Genomic DNA, 22,942 nt, shown 5'->3' with positions numbered 1-22,942 from the left:
TCCGTCCTGTCTGTAGGGTTCAAGCTCTGCTGTGCATGGTCCTCTCTTTCACATCAACATCTCTCAGCTGAGGAAACTAAATGATTCACTGAAAGGAAAACATGAATACGTATGCAGTGCGGATGCGTGGGGAGAATGACAGAGCAGCAGAGCAGAGGGAGAGCCAGCCTGACGTGTAGATACCCCGTTTGAGCACCACACAGAGCTAGAGCCACATCAAATTACACAGTTACTGCTTTTTCTGTGAGAAGCTGCTGCCATTTCTTGCTCTTGATTCACTGGAACTCAGTTCTGTGCATATTCAGCTTCTGTCTTTTTCCTTTTGTAGGCTTTGACTATAAGACCGAATTTCATAGCATTGCAATTCAGAAAAACACAAGCTAACAGGTTCATCTGTCTTGATAATACAGGCTTATTGCATTTCTGTCTAAATATTTCTCAGCCACACACAAGATAATAGCTCATATTACTAGACCTGCAAGCTGCTTTCCTTGCGTCCTGGGGCCACTTAGGAAATTGTGGGTAATATCCTTCTTTATAGCCCTAAAGGTTCCTTTGGAGGGAGAAATTAAGCATTTAGATTTCTTAAAAAAATGCAGAAATACATCAGCGCATATGTAACATTTAATACTTCTGTAAGTCAGTACGCATTTATTTTCCTACTGGTTACATTACCTATGCAATGTAAAAAATCAAAGTTGTGTGAGTACTGTAAAATATTTTTGTGACTATTGGTTTCAGTTTCTTATTTGTTAAATGGCTTTTCCTGGAAGATACTCTTACTTTTTCTGCATGCATCTACTATTAGCATCGATCCATGTGACTCTTACAAAAATTAAACATCTACATTGCACATTCAGGTTTTGGAAAAAGCTGAACTTGCTCTTTACGCTGAGGGGTATTTTGCATTCCCCTACACAAAATATAAAAATGTTCCTATGTCCTTTTTTTTATCCATCACAACCAGCACTGCAGAGCATATTTGTAATTCTTGCCATTCAGCCATAGAATAGAAATAATTAAACATACCTGTCAAGTTAAAATAATGAATAAACCCAAGGAAATAATGATTGATCTGTGTGTAGCCATTTCATGAGCAGAAAGAAAGCGATTGTAAATTATTTGCTGTACATAAATATGGAGGATATCTTAATGAAATGTTACACTAGAAAACTTAACTCCTTTAGTCTGGGTTCTCAAGGGAAGCTGTTATCCGGAGCCCTCTGAAATTCCTGGCCTTAGTTTCTTGACATTTGTGTACAGTATTCAGTGTTACTGTTGCAGTTTGCAGTAAAATAAAACAAAAAGAGGAAGATAAACAGTTGGCCAGATTTTCCACTCGTTTGGTGTAAAATCTGGAATAAGTCTACTGAAGTCAGTGGTTGGCCTCAAATAAAAGCAATGAAATGGCCAGAGGAGAGTTGATTATCGCATGTTGGCTTGTGTATTTGCTTATGTATCTTTTAATAGGCTGAACAATATGTGTCGGTATTTGATGGTGTGCATAAAAGGCACAGTATATTTTAACTATGAATACATGAAAATTTAAGGAAAGGATAAATTTCCATTGTGGAACAGATTTCAGGTTGCTTTGATCTCAGCTGGTATCTTTGAGTGTTTTCAGAACTGGCAAAACAGGTCAAAGGTATTTAAACAGTCAGCTATTTGAAAATACTCATTAGAGACAAGCCTTTTGCACTCTTTAGGGGGTGAAAAGATCATATTACTTCAACCTTAAAAATTTGTAAATAATTTTCCTCCTCCTTATCCATAAATTCACACTGCACTCAATGTATTCCAACGGTGTATTTCTTTGTCTCCTGTAATTGGTATTCGTTGTGATAGTGACCATAATGAATTCAAGAGAGATCTCTGTGGCCATCACATTTGCTTTCCTAGGAATTCTGCTGTAATGCAGCATTATTATAACATTAAAATAACATGTTACCAACTTACCATGTTCTATGGAGAAACATCACCTGCGGCAGAAGTTAATTTTATTAATATATTAGTTTGAGCTTTTGCCATCTGTTCTACCCCCTATAATAAATGTAAAAAGCATATATTTCACAATTAACTCATTAAAAAGATATGATTGATTGAAATGCACATGCATGTTCCCTACACAATGCAGAATGCATTTAAGGTGAGATATGCAAAACCAACCAAGCAGAGAGTCTGAGTCTTAGCAGTGGACATTTTATGATACAGCAACGGTTATTTCTTTACATCTCATGCAAAGGGCCCGCGTGCCGAGGGACACAGAAGGTGGTTGCTTCCTTTGCCTCGAGAGTCATGGCCCGCCTTTGCAGGGACCGACTGGCCGTCTATCGCAGTTCTGCTTGGGGAACTGCTGCTGCTATATCGTCTGAGGACGGTTTGGCATGTATCATCGCTTTGCTTTTCTCTCTTCTAGTTTATTCAGTTCTGAATCACTAACCTTTAAAATCTACCTACCCTGATCTTTCTAAATAACTTCTCTTGTCGATCTTATAGTAAAAATCAGAGAAAAAGGCAAGAAGACCTAAATGCTGTGCAGCCTGACTTCTGGCAGGCAGGAGGGCGCAGGGAGGAATTGCATTTTCGTTAGCCCCCAGCTGAAGGTGCCTTACTGCTCTCCCAGTCTGTTGCCATCAGGAAAATCATAGGTGCTGCAGCCACAGCCAAGACTAAACCTGTTAGGAATGCAGAGATTAAAACTTTAATTTTAACTCAGAAACCGCATCCTTTTAATCACAGTTTCTTCTCTTCCTACAGTGAATAGGAATAGCCTTTTTTCTTGTTACGCGTGCTGCAGTGGGAAGGGTAGGCAGCGCATACACCATCTGTACTTCCTGATGGTACGTACAAGTGCGGCATCCTGGGCATAAGGGTGCGTGCCCTGCCTATAGGGGAGACTTCCCCTATATCCCTTCCCCCGCAGCAGAGCCTTGTGCAGGATGGCTGAGGTGAGCAAGGTGTCTTGAATAAGGAGTTAATTCTGCATTTTTCTAGAATATGGAGTTAATTCTGCATTTTTCTAGAATATGGTACGCATAGGCAGTGCCTCCTGGATAGCTGTGCTCTCTACCAGTTTATCGTGATTGTCAAGAAATATTATGTTTTTATAGTGTCATTACAATCCTGAAAGTTTTGCATATATCTCTCTTAACATCATAAGGAATAGTCATTCTTCAAAATTACCTTCTTGGGAAGAAAGTTTTGTGGGATTTTTGCATTGTCCACTGATGCTGAAAGATGCCGGTTCAGCAGTACTCTTGCTAGCTAGTGAGCTAATTCCAGTCTTGATAGCACATTTTTGCAAATGCTCTGCAGTAGCGTTATGTCAACTCTTCACATGGCGAACTGCAGGGTTTGGTCCCAACCTGCAGGATATTCCTGTATTTTATGAGAGGAGCTGCTAAAGGGAATGCTGCTTTCTTGCTTTATTCCTGAACAACTTGGGATGGTCCCAAATGCATCAGGGGGCAGTGGCAGAAACATGTGCAAACTAATAACCTGCAAATTCTGCAACACACGTGATAAATACTGGAAAACTCCGGAACCATTTCATGAAGTATTTAAACGTATGTCATATTTGGTAGTGTGATTAGACTATACTTGCGTTTTTAAAACGTATTTTGGTTTATGTAATCCCCTTCCCATGTCCCTTGCTAATAAGTAAAACACCAGGTGGACTAACCAGCACCGAATGATCTTAAATCTGTTGAATGTGCTAAACTACCACTTGTACTTCACTTGAGATTGATTTCACAGATTGAAAATGCACTGCTGCTGGTTTTTGTTTGGTTTTGTTTTTTTTTTTAAATGAAAACATCTGCATTAAGTAGAGTGGATGTCTGGTCTGTTCTCCTGTCCAGTTGCATTGCAGGAAGTATTTGTTTCACGGATGCCCGTAGCTGTGGGCTCGACTAGCCACAAGGGATCTGTCACCGACAACTCATTAAAAGCCAAACCATCACTCCTGAGAAACAGATTTCCTCACTGTAAAGGTTGCTTCCCCCTGAGTAAAATGTCAGATAAATAAAAGCTGAAATATCTCGTAAGTGTGCTCTACCTATAAAATAGAAGTACATAAGCCAGCAGTATTTAGTACTGGGAGGATGTATGTTTGGTGACATTTAATATGGTGGCATTTATTATTTTTATAATTTTATTTTTTCTGATGTGGATCAGAACCGACTACCTCGATAATAAGGTTATACATAATTTTGATTTACCCAATTTCTGTATTTAGTATATCCACTGCAATATATATTGTTTACAATATCAATTTTTGGACAAACCATAGATTTCTAAATATTTCTTGTAGGTGTAAGACAAGCATAAATACCAATTGTTTTTTCCTTTTCTCGAAATGTATTTCAAGCACCATTTAACGGCTGCGCTTTCCTTGTTCTTATGGTAAAACCCTAATGCTGATGGCAAGAAAGATGAAGTGTACCACACAGGCCTAAGTCGCCCTTTCCATCTACTTCAAATTCTGTTCTGATCTTCCCTATGCTTTCTATTTTGCATAATTTATTGCCTTCTCCTGCCTAAGAGGGCTTCTTCTATAGCCATTAGCAATGCAGCTCCATGAGCTGGTCATCAGCGGGGGTTTTGAAGAGTGCCATGGATGTGTCATTCCCATCAGGAAAACAGCACATCTGACACTGCGATGTGAACGTTTTGTGTGAGAACCCCAGGCTTGATGGTCACTTTTAAAATTTATAGTGAATTTTCTCTTTGATTAGGTGGAAAATAGTTTAAAAAAAATCAGTTTCAGGAATCTAGAGATTTAAGGTGTATATAATTCACTTGCCTAAATGTGGCATTGGTGTAAATTTTTAAATGAGGCCACAAGTTCCATGTCCAGAGCTTGACAAAGGAAAACCTCACCCCAAAGTTTGAATGGGATCCATTACCTGGGATTTGAAATCTGCTACAAAAAGTCAGGGTGACTATTGATATTTCCAGGAATTACTTATCCGCTTACTTATTTCGCTGAGCCCTGCTCGGTGCTTTCTGGGCTCATTATTCTTTTATCCTAATAAAGCATAGATAAATTTTGATGCAGCACCCATGCTGCAGCACTGCCTTTCTACAGAGGGTAATGAATAGCAGATTTGGCCCTTTTCTGTTTTAATAGTCTTACAAAAGTCTCTTTGACAGAAACAAACTCCAGAAAATACCATGATTTAAAAACAGGCTATGTGGTATTCTTACTGTCCTTTTGATATAGAACTTGAGTAAAACAGGATGTGACATCAGTTGAAAAAGTATGAAAATCAAATTTTCTTTATTTTGTACTTTTTTAGGCTAACCTATGCCTACAGTTTATCTTTGGACAATTTATGCTGTCTTTGTGCCATACCTTAATTTTGAATACATTTGTTGAAAATTTCCTGTAGCGTTCATTTATGATTGTCAAAATGAGCTTTTATTTTGAAAACAACAACAACAACAAAAAATAGTACTGGTTTTAATTATAATTCTAAATAGCTTCATAACCACTGTGAACTCTGAATTTACATCATTTTTATGATAGCCACACCATTCCAGGTTTATTGATTTTGTCATTTGCTTCATTACATTTAATGCAAACCTTTTGTGTGGAATTATTCCGGTGCTGTGCTGGGCACGGAGGGGTCAGCGTATGCCGTCTCTAGCCAAAACAGCATAGCAATATCATTTTAGTGCAGACTCCATGAATAAATGGGGGTTGTAAATACTGTCCACCAGCAGAACAAAGTTTGCCTTCTCCTCTTGACCTTTCCAGCTGGACAAAGTTAAAACCATAGCTCGAGTCGTCTTTTTTTTTTTTTTTCTTCTTTTTTTCTCTTTTGTTGTTTTTTTCTTTTTTCTCTTCTCCCCCTGTGTTTCAACTCGGCTCTTCAGTCAGTGCAACACATGTCTTTTAGCTAGCAAGAAAACGTGTCTTTTGGTGCACGAGAGCAGGAGGCGGGCAGCGCCGCCTTGTTCCGTGGCAATGCCATGCTGTGCCGTGGGGCTTCCCTGGCAGGACCAGTTCTGTGCAAAATGGAGATCTTGCCTACGGTGAAGGGATCTGCAGGGAGTGCTGCCCTGCTGCTCAGAATCAGTTTTGAAGGGCCAACGTGCTTGTCGGCTTTCGAGGCAGAAATACTGTGAGTCTCTCAAGTTGTTTCACCATTTCACTGGGATTAAGTCTTGATATTTCATTTTGTAAATAGGCAACAGTGTTCCTGGATTTGTTGTACCTTTTAAGGTGAATAAAACTTTCTCAGTTCTTAATTAACACTGCATCACTTTTTCTGGATAACACAATTACTATTTTTAATCTAACTTTGTTAAAAAAAGTGATGAAAACACTGGTGCAAAACAGGTAAGTAAATGGATTCTTGTTTTCTCCAGAAGGCAATGATTTAGGCTCAAAAATTAATTTCAGTAATTGATTGGGGGACTGGATTTCCTGCACCGCTCTTCCTTGACCACAAAATAAGATGGATGTCCCCCCTTCTTGACCCCACCTCAGCAAGGCTGCTGCTTGGCTATTGTCAGTCCCCAACTCAGCTGCAGCTTTCTGTGAGGGGACAGAACCGGGTATTTAAAATGACGATGACGACAAAGCCTGTATAGTTTCTTGCCGTGTTTAGAGCACAGAAGGGAATGATTATGTTTCTCATTCAGTGATTTCAGTCTGTTATATGGCTTCGCTCTCTTGCAATTGGGTGGCTCCATGAGATAAAGTGGCCACAGGAAAACGAAGCCACCTGCAAGTCAGTACAATCCAAAATTGTTGTGCCTTGAAAGGAAAACATTTTTGGAGGAAAAAAGAATTAAACTGTAATGGTATAATTGTATTTTGCAGTCTTTTCATCATGGATTGGTTTTATATGAACATATGTTCACTGTGTTTATACAGCGAGGGATGTTATACAATCCTTTTAAACAGCTGAACTGCTGCATCATTTGAAATTTTCATCAAAAGAAGCTCGGATCATGTAAATCCTACATGGATATTCAGAAGATCCTGTGGAGGATCCTCGTTTTATTCTAAAAAATCGTGTTTGTGCTTGGACTTGCGATGTTTTCTTCCAATGTAGAACAAGGATCTAACTCTAAGTGAGGCACAGAGGGAATCCTCAGGCACTCAACTATCTGTTATGAGATTAATAGAAATAGTGTAAAATTGATTATCTAGGTGTAAATCTGAGCATGGCTTTAGTAAAATAGCTTTGAGGTAGGCAAGAATAAAACCCCTTTTGTTTAAGACCAGATGACATAGGGCGAATGTGAGATGGCAGCATCGGAAAGAGCCGTTAGATGACGGTCTCATTTGTACAACTGATTTCTGCTACCGAGCATCATTTTCCTCCACTTTTTGTCCTACCAAAAGCCTGTGGGATCTAATTTTGCTTCTGTTTACCCCTTGGTAGTCCCATAAATGTCAAAGAAACAAATGAGAGAATTCTGTCTTCATGTGGAAGTAACCTCTGCTCCAGTCTTTTCTGTGTTTGTTTTTTTTTGTAAAGCTCTTTTTGGAGTTATTTTTCCAAATCATTGAACAGTAGTACAGTAACGCCATGGTAATATGCATACACGGCTTGTCCAAGGTACTATTGTCATATGTAGAATTCTTCTTCCTTTCTCTTGTTGTACTAGGGAAAGCGAGGATTTCTTAATTGTCCTTTTGAAGGATCATGAGACTTTGAAGAATGATCAAGATTATTTCCCAATATAATTCTGCCTCAATATCCTGTCAATCAGAAGTTGCTTATATGGCAGTCATGATAGTTGGTACTGGAATATAGAATGGTGCTTTTAAAAAAAACAAACTAACAAACAAAAAAAACCCCAAACCAAAACACCAAACCCCAGAATTTAACTTATTTAAACAGATAAGCTAATGGGCTATATAAAACTGCGACGTGGTGCACAAGATTTCTTAAGGCAAATGGTTTGCATTAAGATCAGCATAAGCAGTTCTTGCTGCATTTCCAGGTGCACAACATAAGAGTCACCGCATCCAGTCGGCTTCTCAGTGCAGCGAAACATTATTCTTTTTCATACGCATTAAAAATTGCGCGTCATGATGTGTGGTGGGAAATGGATCTTTCTGGTGTGAAACTTAGCTTCAGAAATGAGACTGATATTTTTTTTTTTTCTTTCTTGTTTTCTTCTTCCTTTTACTTTTTTTGTCACCCCTTTGTAGCGCTGTACTTTAGTTTCACCCTTGAACCTCCTTTATTTTGTATTTAATTTATATGCTTAAGCTCAGGTAATACGCAGCATCAGCTATTGATTAGGTCCTGCTTTTAAAACCGGTCTTATAAGGCAGATGACTGCTGCAGGGAGATCAAGTGGTTTGCCCGGACTGATTCACTGAATGAGGGGGCTTGCGGTTATCGGAACCGTTTTGGTGGGGGTTTTGTTTGGTTTTTAGCTCTCTGCCGTGAGCTCACATTGCTTTTGAAAGATATGGCGCGCTCGCTTCTTGTGGAGCAGCTGGAAACCATAATTAAGGGTTAATGTTCAGGCTGGGGAGGGGGGATAAGCAACAAGCTCTTGCCAGTAAGTTGGGCAAACAGCACTCTCAGGAGAATGACTGCGAAGGATGGGAGAAATGTACTGTGAAGCCAGTTGTGCAGGTATCCTCTTTACCTACTTACACAAGAGTTGTTGCTTTGCTTGCAAGAGAGAAAATTTTGGGGCAGGGCTTTTCTCTGGCCGTCTTATCTAAGCGCTGTCACATTTCACTATGAATTAGATGTTTGAGATTTTGTTTAAAGGGTCAGGTAAGGTAACTGGTGTGCTCTTTTGATCCAAACTTGCTGCTAATCCTACTAGGGAGTAAAAGTTTGCTTGCACATGACTGCCTTTTTGTTACGACAGTCCTGGCAGAGGAAGCAGCTGTGTCTGCTATGAATATATTTATGGACTAATGTCAGGAAAAAATAATAATAAAAAAATACCACCTAACAAGAAAGTTTCAAAGTCATATGGATTAAGTTAACGTTTAAGATTCTTTGTTAATGGCTTTAATCTTGTAAGGCTTGTAGAATCACTACTCAGTGGCTAGTAAGTAAATGTGAATGAACAGTTTAGACATGTAGCCATTTATATTTAAGAAATCACATTGTCTAAGATGACCTGAAGGTTGATGTTATTAATTTTAAAATGAAATATTTTTCTTAAAAAAAATAAAAACTTAGCAATTTGCGGAGAAAACTATTGAACTCTATAACTTCTACAAAATTCTGTGTATAAACCTGCATCTGCAATATTTCTTGTTGATGTTACATGTAAGGTGTAAAACTTAGATAATAATACTAACCATGTTTCTAATAATAAGCCATCTTCTACCTATATCTTTTTTTTTTTTTCTTTTTAAATTAGGGATGCAGTTATTTCATGATGCTGTTTTTACTAGTTTTAAATGGAGTAATTCTTTCACATTTCTGTGTGTTAGAAGTCCTGCGTTTATAGATAAAAATGGACTTTTAAGTTACCTTACTCGAGTTTCCTGCAAGATGGAATAAAGCCCTTTGGAGGCGACCTGTCATCCTGTGTGTTGTCTTGGAGATTATGGTTGTCCCTTGGTACTGGGATTTCAGTTTCAGATGCAGGGTCAAGTCATTCCTTGTCCAGCAGTTAATCTCTCCAAGCGGACAGGGATTCAGAAGGAAAGCTGAAAGACAGACTTCAGCACCTGTTAGGCTGCTTTTAAATTCTACCCAAGAACTAAGCTTACGTGGTGATATCAGGTACCAGTAGGGTTTTTGATGATAATTTTACTTTCAAGTACTGCAATTCAGTAAAACATTCGTGCTGTTATACATGTTTTACCTATGTCTTTATAAATGTACTTTGTAACAATAGTAACATTATCAATTACTATCTATTGCAGTGAGTGGTGTTCAGCACTTTTGATATGAACTCTCCCTGTTCTATGTTTTAGGTGGGTACTTTACATGTCCTGAGGCCAGGGAAGCATGTTTTAATTTAGAAATGATGTGGGTTAGTGGAACTGGAAGTGTTGCGTTGAGTTCCTGAAATTTTGTGAAACCTCCTTATGCTGCTGACAGCTGTGTGTCTGCAGGGCGGATGAATAAATGTATTAAAGGGCGAGGGACTCAAATACTACAGCAATCACATAAATGCCAAAAATAGATGGATGCCATTTGCTTTTATGAATTAAAAGAAATAGACCTATGGTTTCATGTAGATGGAAAGAAACTCTCCCTGGTGAATATGCGGAAGAGCTGTCACATATGCTCTGTGCCCTGTTCCCGCAGGAGATATAGTGGTGCCACATTGATTTGGTAAAACATTGTTCAGAAAGTTAAAGATCTGCTAACAAAAGCTGAATGTAGTGATCCAAACATATTGGATGCTTATGGTTCATATGGGTGTTCAAACAGGAACATTTGCTCCAAAATGCTTGTAAACATAAATCTGCAGGATGGATTGCTGTCTTTACCCTGGGTGATAAACATTTCACAGATGACATGAATTTGGCTGGCTTGAAAACAATAAAACAAAATAGCTTTTTTTTTGTCAACTATGATCCAGTTTGCTTTGTATTTCCATAGCACTTTTCAAAGTATTTCAAAACTGATGTAATTACTAGGTCCCAAGATGACCAAGAGCAACATTATTTTTGGTTCCCATTTAATATATCAGGTCTTTTATTTGCTTTCCTTTTGTACCATCTTTTCTGGCTTTTCTTTTGATTGACTTTTCTTTAAAGTTCTTTTTTTCTGTCTTTCCTAACGCTTCTTGTTCTGTAGATGCCCAGTTAAGTGTTTTGGGCTTTCATTTGTTACGTGCAGGTGTTTCATTGACAGCATAGGTGAGTTTTGCAAGTGTTCTAGAAATGCGGTAGGCTTGGGCAGAGGAGTGGATGGCAGAGGAGGACACAAGTCACAGAGGCATAATTTGTGTGACGTTTTCTTTTTGAAATATGCCATGAGATGATTAACTTGAATCTGGATAACTACTGGAGGAAGATGGATGGGTCTTCAAATTTATATATAATTGCCCAACAAACATTTCATGTCTGTGAGTGGACTTTGGCAATACTACCGATAAGAATCACCTTTAGGCTGGCCTGCTCCGGACTCTTGCATGAGGCTCTGAATCCACACAGAGTGAGGTTTCTTCCCCACGGACCTCACCGTATAGCAGGCAGGACACAACACTCGCATCTCTGGAACAAAAGGCTGTGATTTTGGAGAAGGCTGTTTGGTGAAAGTTCAGCAGTTAAAGCTAAGCTGTTTTATATCAGTGCTGTATGGCCCAGAGCAGGCTAAAGTCAATTGTTTTCCATTCCGCAATTGCTTATAGCTTATCCCCTTCCCTATAGAAATGATTTCCTAATGTTTTGGGGTCTCTGTGACAAAGGTGCTTTCCCATCGTGAGTCTCCTAGCTCCTGGGTGAGGCAGTGGCCCAGCACCCTCCAGTCCTGGAGCCACTCTCAGACAGTCACTGCTTTTTCACTGAAGGCTCTTCCCTGGTTTGGAAATGCTGGTTTCTTTTTTTACGCTCTGAGTGTTTGCCAAGGATACCCCACCTTGTAACAATAACAAAATAGCAGGTTTTAGTGCTTATTTGAACCCTTTACCAGACTTCTCAGACTAACAGGTGTGTTATTTGCTTACTCATAGAATAAATACTTACATATGTACTTATACGAGTAAACAAATGTACTTATGAAACTACATAAGTTAGATATATCGCACACAGAGGGCCCAGAGAAGTGGGCTTTGTACTAAACATAGTACAAATATCAATAAATATATAAAAAGCGCACAGCAAGAATTCACCCTTTCATCAAAGTTTTTGTAGCATAAGCAGGTAATGCAGAAATCCAAAGCACGTGTTTTGTTAACTTATTTCTTTGAAATCACATAGGAGAACAAGCAAATTTGGGGCAATGAAGTATAGAGTCAGAACTGTAACCATAAGAAGTAATTCTTGAAAGTGGGGTATGGAACTTCAATTCATTGCCTTGAGTAGTGAGAATGAAGTTTGATGTAAACGTCTTAAAAGCTCAGAAGCTTGATGATGAATTCTAAGGTCTCTCTCCCACCCTTAGCACCGACTCGTCTAAATTTGCCCGTATGCTTATCTAGTATTAATTACAAGTCAGCCACAGGTCTGACTTACAAAATGAGATATGATGCTAAGAAATGACAAATATAAAGACTCTTAAAAACGGAGGATCAGGATGTTGCGCGTTCATCGAAGCAATGACGGGAAAACAACTCTCAAATGTTTTTATAGTATTCATTGCTAGCCTTGTTTTATATCAGGAAGAGGGTAACAGCCTTAGGAGCACAGGTATATGATGCACATGGATCTGCTGCTCTTCTTTAGTAGGCCTGAGAAGTCCCATAGCTGCAAAGCAGAGAAACATGTAATCAGAGTGAGGAGTCAGGATTTGGAGCTGCATGTGGACCTCGGCCATTTAGCAGGATTTGCCTATTAAAATCTCTGATAATGCCCAGACAGGTAGGCAGTGAACAAGAGAAAGCTGTAGCTAAGCCAAATGGCTCCTTGTCTCAAAGTAATTGAAAACAATTATTTTTCATTGGTTATTTTTCACTGGCCAATTTTATAGTGGAAATTACTAGAATAATTTAAACTTCATGGCTCAAAGGCGAGTTGCTGTTGCCAGATCAGTATAAGAGAAAAGGCATAAAACCAAACCAAAAAACCTGGAAGCACCCCACACAGAGACCTTTCATCATCTGCAGTGCCACTTACTCATCCTAAAATCTGAGCCCACAGCTGAATGAAAGATGAAATGGCCTGCTCCTTGGAACCCTGTAGAAAAGCTTCTGAGCCTGCGCTAAGCAGGATCAATACTGGAAACCCCTATCAGAGTGATTTAAAACTAATGCAGCATCTTGAAATACGTAGTGTTCATTAACTATGCTTCAGTGACTGTGGGCTTCAGTTATTATTTTAGCACTTCTTGGATGTTGAGGATCTGAATATGACCATGTTAAAAAAAATAATCCCCCAAACCAAAATGGAGCACCGAGATATCCCAAACTGTTCTTCCCTCCCTAGCATTGACTGGCCATTCTTGTTTTTTTAAAACAGTGTAATAAACCAGGATCTGATTGAAAAATTAATTGGTGTGTTTTACTAAGATACTGCAGTTCATAACTGCAAGATGTTAATTGTTTGGGTATTAATCCACTAGGTATTAATATCAATTTTCTAATTTAGGAAAAAAAAAAAAGTCACCAAAACACAAAAACCAGTAAGGTTTGCCCAAATTTACCAGCCCTGTAGCAGGGTTGACACTTTGCTGTGATTTTACTCACAACATTTACTGTTTTGGTATTATTTCCTCCTAATATTTGCCTTAAGAGCTAGAAAACATATCTCAAGTCGTTGTATGACTGCGGGTGATAGAATTAATCTAATGTAATATGTGATTTCAGAGGGGACAGATGTCTGGAGATCAAATGTCAAGATTCCTTTTTGCTCTGTCATCTTCCTAACTGTGTAAAAGAGGTGCTTCTGGTGTCTGGCCCTTGGGCACGTTTACCTTCGCTTAATTGCCGAGGTCTGTTGCATTTGCTCTCTGCCATGGCCTCTATCTTGTCATGTAATTTTCATGTTTGCTGAAAAAGTCTAGGCCTCTTAAAGGCATGAGAGCCCTAGTTTTCCTCTCAAAGCTGAATTTAGTAAATTATTAATAATGGAACTGTGTAAACAATGAAACACCAGAATTAATACGATTTTCACTAAGTAACCCTGTTAAATAACCACCTTGCTTTGCTACATCCCGCCCTTTATCCTGGCAGTACACGTGGGCATCTGTAGCCCCTTCTCCTGATAAGCTGTGCGCGGCCCTGTGCTGCTGGGCTCCCGCGGGCAGCCCCGGGGAAGCCCGTCGGTGGCGTCCTCGGGCCAGCAGCCCTGTCGTCTGCCTCCAGAACGTCTCCTCTCCTGCGCTGTGGGTAAGAACCAGCAGAGCAATAACCCTGCCTTGTTGCGTTGCTCCACAGAGTTTCTTGCAGCCCTCTGGCCTGCTGAAGCCACGTTTTGGAAATACTGGTAGCGCCAAACAAATTTTGTCTGTCTTTGACAGCTGACAGCCGATACAAATTTTAACATTAAGGGATGAAGCATTCTGTGTCTTAAGTTTTGGTTCTGTAATGAATTTGTTACTACACAGAACATACGCACAGAATCGTTTTCAGGGGAAAAAACCCAAAGCCCAGTTGCATGCTGCTATATTGATCTGCTGTAACAGCTAGCCTGTGGAGGCTTATTTGTTTTCCCTTCAAAATGAGCATGACTTACGTGCTGTTAGTTCCATGCAAGTAATACTGTGATGGTACTTGAGCCTGTGTAAACATTGACCTTGCTTACAGTACGCATCCTGACGCGTGCCTCAGGCAGCAGGGCCATCGGGGGCTGACCGTGGCGCAAGTTTGCGGTGCTGCCGTCCCCGAGGAAGGATGCGGGCACGGGGAGCCTGGTCCCTGCGGGCACGGGGAGCCTGGTCCCTGCGGGCACGCTGTCCCCGTGTCTCCCTTAGAGCACCACACAGGCACGCTGAAGGGAAGGAAGGGGCTCAAGGTTTGATGGAAGCGATGGCCACAGACGTGTAAACAGGAGGTAACTTCCAGCTATTATTGCCGGTCAGAGGTGGAACGTAGTAGTTACTTAGTGATCCTATTCCACCTGCAGCACCTAGGTGGATGCTAACCTTCTGCACCTCCTCTACCTCATGCTCTTTGTACATTACAAATTTCTACTCATTATCTAGATTAAATATCTGCATATTTTTTTCTATATAAGTGCCTTAGTTTCAGATTTTCCACAGTTTCATAGTAACATCCCTAATGATATGATTTCCTGTTAATATTCCTAATATGATTCCCTAGTATGATTTCCTATTAATAAGGTGAATGATTAGTAACATTTTGGAATTAGAACTCTTCTTTACCTGTGGTATTTGATACCGGGCAACTGAAAATAACAATAACTAAACCGAAGATTTACGTAAGTGCAAACCTTCTGAAAATGTTAAAACCACTAGGGTAAATAACTTTCATATTCTCTAACACCTATTTTATCTTCCTCGTTCCTTCCCCTTTTCCCCTTTGGGGCTATGGCAGAGGAGAACAACAGATGGTTATCAGTCAAGAGTAACTAGGGAAACCGCAAAACCTGCCCCAATTGCTATGGAGACAGCCATTTCTGTGCTTGGTATGCACTATTTGTTACATCAGCAACCAGAGAGAGTTAAAAAAGGAAAAAAAAAAAAAATTGTTCTAACCCCCCTGATATTGAAAGGAAATCTTGGGTTTGTGTGTATTTATCCTTGTGGGAAGAGGCAGGACTAGTCTCCATGTTCATTTGCCACTTAAGTTTTGTGTTAAGCTAATACGATGTCTATTTTTTGACAGAAACATTTTGAATCATGAGTTAATGTAATAAAAAAACGTAGAGTAAATACTTAATACTTCTGAATAATCTGCAGACTAATTGTTTACAAGCAACTCTTCCCTCCCAAATCAGATATCCCTCCCTCCTTCTTGTAGCAACCTGGCAACACAGGTCAGGTATGAAAACTGAAGGCAGAGAATATGACTGTGCCCAATTATTTCATGCAGATGAGCTGTTTCTGCACAATGCTTCAACCATAGCTTTTGGCAAAACCACATCTTTAGGAAACAAAAAAAAAGGAATTTTGGAACACTTGTAAAAATCCCAGAGGGAGATTTCAGCTTGATCACAGCAGCTCTGTCATTTGTGTTTTGCACCACCTATTTACTCCACTTGAGACTTATTTTACTGTTGAATTTAATGTATTAATTCTTTAGATTTTCTGATACAAGCAAGCTCTTGGAGAATGATTTTAGTAAAGCGTCAATAAAGAGTAAAAATTAAACGTGAAAAATGCATTAAAAGCTTCTTTGAAATAACTTTCTATTATTTCAATTTAATAGAGTTCAGTATTACTTCAAAGGGCTATCAATTATCATTTATGATGCTTCCTTATCAATTCAATTTAAGGATAAGGACTTTAGTTTGGTAGGTGAGAAATTTTACCTAGATGTATCGGTGTCACTTTCCTTTCAAATCTTAACGTTCTCAAAGTTACGTAAGGACTGGTTTGGAGGCTGGACAATAAATGTTATAGAATGTCTCTGTAATTCTTACAGGTTATTGAAGAGCTTCAGTACTAGGGTATGAACTTTACAGGAAAGTGGTGGCATAGACCCAGAAGTTTGTATTAGGAAAAATATGGAAGAGGTTTGGGGAAAACGTTGTCCAAACGGAGGTTCTTTTGGGGATGTAATTAACAAAATTCATTTTTTTCTAACAACAATTCTATAATAAGTTACAGTGAATTTACCTTCCTGGGAAATGACTACTGAAAATTCCTTTAAATTCTTTAGTAATGCAATACCTTTAATATGGATACTTTTGGTTAAATATGCAAGTCTTTTATTAACGAGGAAATGGCTCTTGCTTAATCTCCGATACATAACAGTAGATATCTGTAACAGTAGTAATTTCCTATCTATAACAGTAGAACTTTCTTAAATATGCAACTATTCTAACACTGCTTTTTATGCTAAACATGTAAAATATGAGAAACAAAGAAATCTGAAAAGTATTTATTACGGTACTTGTTAATACAGGCTTTTATTTAAATATTTAACTAGGTTGTGGACAAAATATAGAAAGAGGTTATAGTGATTAAACTACTGTCACATTATAATTAAAAACCAGATTAACACTTGCGCTCTGCAGTGGCCTCGGTGGTGTTTGTAAATGGAAAAAAAAAAATCCCTTACTGAAACAAAGTACAAAACACCGATTATATAGTTCATTATTGAGAAAAGTTGATGCTTGAAGGACCTCTTCTTCACGAATGTGAGTGGCTAATTGCAGAAAAAATATTGAAAGCTCTTATATATGGCATCAGGTTAGTTGGTGTACTATGAAAAAACGTTGCTAGTAAAATAAATGTAGGGGGTTAAATATTAACTAGCTTTTAATGTTAGTAAAAGATTAGATTATTTTGGTTTTGGAAAATTTCACCCTGGATGAATTAAATTCTTTAATATTTTAGAACAGTTTTGGATTTTTTTGATAAAAATCAGCTTTGTTGCTGGGGATTTTTATCTCTCAAATGCATTTGAAAACTAAACATTCCTTATTGTTGTGAGCAAAACCTCCAAGCCTCGGTATTTAAAGGATTATTTCAAATGGCAAAAGAATATCAACATTATAAAATCCTATTCTTTCCAAATGTTATTTGAAATTTCGCTCTCATGTATGATAGATAAATATTCTGTCAGGGGAACCGTGTTTTAAACAGTTACAGTGGTTTCTTGGCCAAACCATAGACTGTCCCGTGATATAAATCTATTAGGATGTGGCGTGATTTCTCATGTCATAGAAAGGTGATTTATGTCTAAGTTTTTTTTCTTTAAAACATCAGTTTTAAAGATAGACAATGATCAGTCAGTTGCATGTAGTTTAGTCACATAATTTTCCTGCTTTTTAATAAAAACTGAGAGTAGCTATTGAGTCATGGTTAGAGTCAGATTATAATAATACATATGGCATTATGTATTAGAGTTCTACCATATGAAAGATGCCTTTTTCTCCAAATAATTTTATAAATTCTCTCATTGTTTATAACCATTTGTCTGTGTCACACTTTACCTAAATCCCATATACCCATCAATATTTTCCTTGCTCGAGCGTTGTGCCCCATTCTCTGGCATCTTCTGGTATTGCTGTGTGTATCTGTTCGTATTGTCTGGTTGCTAATTGCCTGGCGGGGGATCTCGGGTCCCTGGAGCCTCCCAGGTGAGGTCGGAGTAGGTAATTCAATCACACGCGGGCTGCTGGGTTTCCCAGGCAGGGATCTCGGCTCACTGACGTTGGAGCAAGAAGCGAGCCCAAGTCCAGTGCTTTGTGTCTAATGCAGGAGAGGTTCGCTGTTTAACCCAAACGCTTTCACCCAAATAAAAGTTAGATGTCTATCTACCTCGCAAAAACGTAGAAGTTCAAAGTTTGACGGTGCTTATTTGTTCATGCCTTGGCTTGTAGCTCTTATCATGTGCCATACGTATTGTATGGCTGTTTCACGCAGCTCAGTTATTGTGGTTTCATTCATCCTTTAGACTCTTTTAAATATAGAGGCTCACTTTTTCTGTGTGAGAACCCTTATTTTCTTCAGAGGCAGCTGAATCACTAGGTAGTTTTAGATAAAGTCTGAGCTTAGTGCTGTATTCCTTGAAAAGGCAGGAGTAAACAGAGGTATAAAATGTGACTTTGTCCATTTTAAAATTGTGTCTTAAATCTGAGTTTGTGTTGTCTGACCTTTATTACGCCATTACATTACACCGTTACATGCATAACGTTCAGAAGGCAGCGATGAAGAAATGAGAGCAGTGTCGCGTGTTCCTCAAGGAAATGTACGTGCCACCTGTTTTGAAATACCGATTTTGGTTTTTTCCTTTTTTTTTTTTAAGTTGTATTTTTACTTTCTCTGCGTATGATTAATTTTATTCAGGTAAGATGCTCTTCTCAACAAATGTTAGGCACGTCTATTCTGTGCGTTGAAGAGCTGCATGCAGAGCTTACCCGCTTTGAGTACGTGATCTGGCTGCTAGCCCACATCACAGGCTTTTTATTTTGTCTTTACGGGTATAAAAGTACGTGTTGGACACCTGTCTGTGCATTTCTGCAAGGCTTTACGTGAAGTTTTCTCAAAACTTTAAACTATCATGTTGTCTTGGAAGGAAGATGCTGTTTAGACTTTAAACTCTCAAATTTCTAGTCTCTGCTTAACCGCTCACCAGGCTGCTGTACAGGTGCAAAGAAAGAGAATTTCTCCATCTTTACACATTGAGAAATAAATGGGGAGGTGAAGGGTCTTAAACACAGTCATGCCTAATTTTAAGACAACTAATAGTTCTATTCCTTTTCAGAAGAAATTCTCATGCTTTTAAACACGGATGTGAATGTTTTGGCATGATAAGCTATCAGGAGACGTGAGCTCTGTCTGTTACAAAGAAGCATTAAACGTGTGGACGTCTCCCAGAGACTGTGCATCTTTAGTTTATGGGGCACGCAGAATCAGGTGTATCTTTAACGAATATTTTCCCTGTTTACTGACTATCCTGCTAAGTCCATGTCTTCTGGGTGTCTAGAGGTTTGCCTTGCTGTGGTCCTACGGATTAATCACACGGACTAAACTTGGTTGTTAGCGCTAGCATGACTGGACCTATAGAAATATAGTTAAGCTTGTCATTACGCTTTTTCAACAAAAATCAATCTGAGCGCGCAGCGTTTTCTTAAAAACACAATGCACTGTGAAGCCCTTTAATCAGAAGGCTTTGCGACTTGCACACTGGGTTTATTTGCTTATTTTAGTGTATTTGGCAGAAAAATCAATATTATAGTATAACTCAAATAAAAATAGGCAATATATAGTACTTCCCGTGGATGAAGAGAGAGGTGATTCTCAAGTTGCGCCTGCTTTCTCTTCGTCATGCTAGCATGTGCCAACTTTATGCTTAATAAAGCCAACTGAAGTGTAAAGTACTTAGTCATGCAACTAGCGTTATATTTAACTCATTTTAAGTTTATGCTTCCTGAAATCCACCATCCTTTCTGTTTGAGCAAAAAAATTTTAACCCACACAATTAAACAGAGATCTCGGAAAAAGCCACTCAGCAGCCACTGCTCCTCCTAGCAATCAAAAATATATAGTTTTTAGCATCTCTGCTAGGTGGTGGGAGAAGCAGAGAGAACATAAAGGAATATGTATGTATATACTTATCTACTTATGTATATATACTATGCATGAACTCTTACACTACAGAAAAATCCACTCTGGATGATTGTACATCCCGGTCAGTATAGGAGACATCACTGAAGTTTTGCCAAGTTCAGCATGTTCTCCAAAGTTACGAGAGCTATGAGAAACCTCAGCTGGGCTTTATGCCTGCTGAGCTCTTTAGTAGACCTTATAGCGCGTATGGTTTTTTCACGCACTTTAAATCATAAAAACCCCGAATGTTCATCCAGACCAGACTACATTACAAAGGATAAGTTTCCCCTACTCTTCAAATATATACATATTCAAGATGTTCAGTGTTAGTAGATCAAACTCAATTTTTAAAGGGGTGCATAAAGATTATATTTGTTGTTGCTTCATTTAAAACTTTGTATCGCCTTCTGCGCTCTACCCCAAAGAGACTTTGGTTTGGTTTTTTGTTTTGTAATTATACGGCAGTGCTCTGTCTGTTCTTTATTGTTGTATAATAAGAAAGTTGTGACAAATGTCTGTTTAGACCAAAAAATAGGTACAGCAAATAATTGGAAAGAAGTTGGTAAAACTGTACGAATATATTATACACGAGCGTAGTATATTTGCTATCTCTGTGTATATATTTATTATTTTGTAATAGCAACCAGAAACTGCAATGCAGTCTTGGTATCTTTGTTCATGGTACTTCACGCACACAGGACAAATGGTCCCTCCCTCACCAAATCTAAAGTATGTGCTGTGCAAAGGGCGGTGTCATACAGACTTGGGAGCCCGCATCTATTTTTTTATGAAATGCAGATATTGTACTTACACGTGGGTAGGTACATAATTTTATTTTTCTAAGTGTAAAATTTAAAGGATCGGATGTCAGAAAATGTAATTACTGAATTTTAAATTTCAACTTAAAACTTCAGTTTTCTAAGCAAAAGGGACAGATGTAGCTGTACTGCTGTATCCACATGTATTGTAAAATATATTTAAATGATGCGTATGCAGGGAGACAAATGAGAGAACTCCACCATCCAAATATTAAATTACACATTTTGAGGCTAAATAGTGTTTTAAGTGTATGTGTATATAATGCGTTCTGTCACTGGATTGCTCTCCCTGATGCAGTTAGACGGAATCTGTATTTAGCCAGAAATCTTTCAATAGAACGGGCTACCAGATGGGACCAGTAACAATGCAGAGAGGCATCGAACCACCACAGACATTTGGTGCTTAGAATAATAAAAAGACTATAAAATTAGATTAGTTGAGTCTAATTTGGAATTGGTATATTCCCTATGCACTCTCACAGCTCTTGGGCAGATAAAGCCTGGAGATTTAGTACTGTCAGGACAGAGGACTCCAACTTCCAGTAAAAGAAAAAAAGGCATTCTGGGAGGTCACGGAGGGCAGCACAGTGACCTCCAATGATTTACAGGCCTTTAGCTTAATGAAATTGTTTCAGTGACATGACGGTAAAAGCTCATAATGGATTGGATGCCCTAATGTAATGAAATTACTCCCTTCTGCCTTTAAAAAAAAAAAAAAAAAAAAAGGCGCAATTAATATTTACTGAGACCTGACAGGCTTCAGTGTGCGGTAGCGTGCAGCGCTGTCAGACAGCAGCGAGCAGAGCCAGAGCAGCGTGGCAGCTGAGCAGCCCTGCGCGGGGTGGCGAGCAGGCGCTGCGAGGGGGTGGAGGGACACCTCGGTGACGGGGAAGCCCCCAACCTGGCGCTCCGAGGCAGCTCTGCCCGTACCGGCCAGCCTTCATCCTCTCCCTTCCTTTCTGCAGGCAACTGGACAACAACCAGATCAGCTGCATCGAAGATGGAGCCTTCCGAGCCCTGCGCGACCTGGAGATCCTGTGAGTTGACTTGGTGCTGTGCTGGGGCGGCGGGGGGGTGGCTCTCCCCGTGCTGCAGTGCTGGGTGAATCGGGGGGCTTGATATCCTTGCTTCCCACCTCAGACCGGTGGTATAGGTAGCAAAGTGAAATCTCACACTTCCCCCAGGCTGGGGTTACTGCTAATTAAACCACAATAGACGACTTCTCTGCTACCGCTCCTGAGGAGCAGGGATATTGCCGTGCTCGCTGCTGCGTGGAACAGATGGGGTTCAGCAGTATTCAAAGTGCGTCCGATGTATGCTCTGCAGCCAGAAACCCGGCCAGGTCTGCGTAATGTCGAGTAGCGGATGGGTAACAGGTTCGTGGGGAGCAATATTATGAGATATCAGACTATTGCCCTAGACAAAAAGCTGTTTAAAAGGTGTTTGGTATGTAAGAGGGAGGAGAGACGGGCGTTTGGCAGGCTTGTTCAGTGCAGTCATTGGCTTTTGGGGAGGATCCTTCTCTGAGGGCTGAAATAACACCACGTTGTGCTCTTCACGTACCACAAACTTTACACATCGGCTGTTAAAGCTGCAGCACAGACCAAAAAAAGAAAAAAGGGATTTGACAGTGAAAACTGACTCTAACAGAGAAAAAGCACATTAGATTTAGAGCACCATGATTGTAATGTAAAATCCAATATTACCCAGAAATCCGTATCTGAGCAGATAATTTGCTTATTACTAACAGTTCCTTGTTCACTTAGAGACCTTTTCTGGAATAGGTTTTGACTATATGAACTGATATAAAGCTTTCCCTGTTACCTGAAAGTTACTGCTGCAAAGGTGAATGTGTTAATACTTGTGAAAGCACACAGTTGTAAGCCAAAATGGAGAGGGAGCCGGGGGGACCCCTCCAAAATTCAGACCCTCAACATCTGAACTGGAGTTAATACTGGTCCAGCACTGAAACAGTATATGCTTAAATACAGCAGGGAAGGCCTGCTCAGACTGCTGAAAAGCTTGCCCTTAAATTACGTGGTATGAAACAGCAAACGGTAGGTGGGTAAAGCCAGCACCTGCCTCGCACAGTCCTGGCACCTGGAGATTCAGCAGACTCAAGGCTTTGCCTTTGCTTCTGAGAACAGGCAATACAATGGCCTTTATAGGCAGCGCTGTGCCACGCGCCACAGTGGTTTTGAATATGCATGTGAATAATACTGGGAATTCTTCCCCAAGGACTCTACCCGCCCTCGGACTGATGCTCAAAGGCGTTCTGCCATCAGTTTCAGCAGCAGCAAGTTCAGCTTTCTGAGGGACCTGGGAGTG

General features: G+C 39.5%; 1 protein-coding gene across 1 annotated transcript in view; it reads left to right on the top strand.

Moving 5' to 3' along the window:
* The window catches only part of SLIT3 (slit guidance ligand 3), a gene marked incomplete at both ends in the record, with an annotated part of 527,658 nt that overhangs the window by 279,031 nt on the left and 225,685 nt on the right, over window positions 1-22,942 (top strand). The window contains one exon of the mRNA XM_082324538.1: window positions 21,580-21,651. Coding sequence (XP_082180664.1) covers window positions 21,580-21,651 — 72 coding nt within the window. The remainder of the gene's footprint in view (window positions 1-21,579; window positions 21,652-22,942) is intronic.

Source organism: Platalea leucorodia, assembly GCF_965183815.1.
Source record: "Platalea leucorodia genome assembly, chromosome: 11".
Classification (NCBI taxonomy): Eukaryota; Metazoa; Chordata; class Aves; order Pelecaniformes; family Threskiornithidae; genus Platalea; species Platalea leucorodia.
The sequence above is the reverse complement of the archived record's forward strand: the minus strand, read 5'-3'. Positions and strand labels throughout refer to the sequence as shown.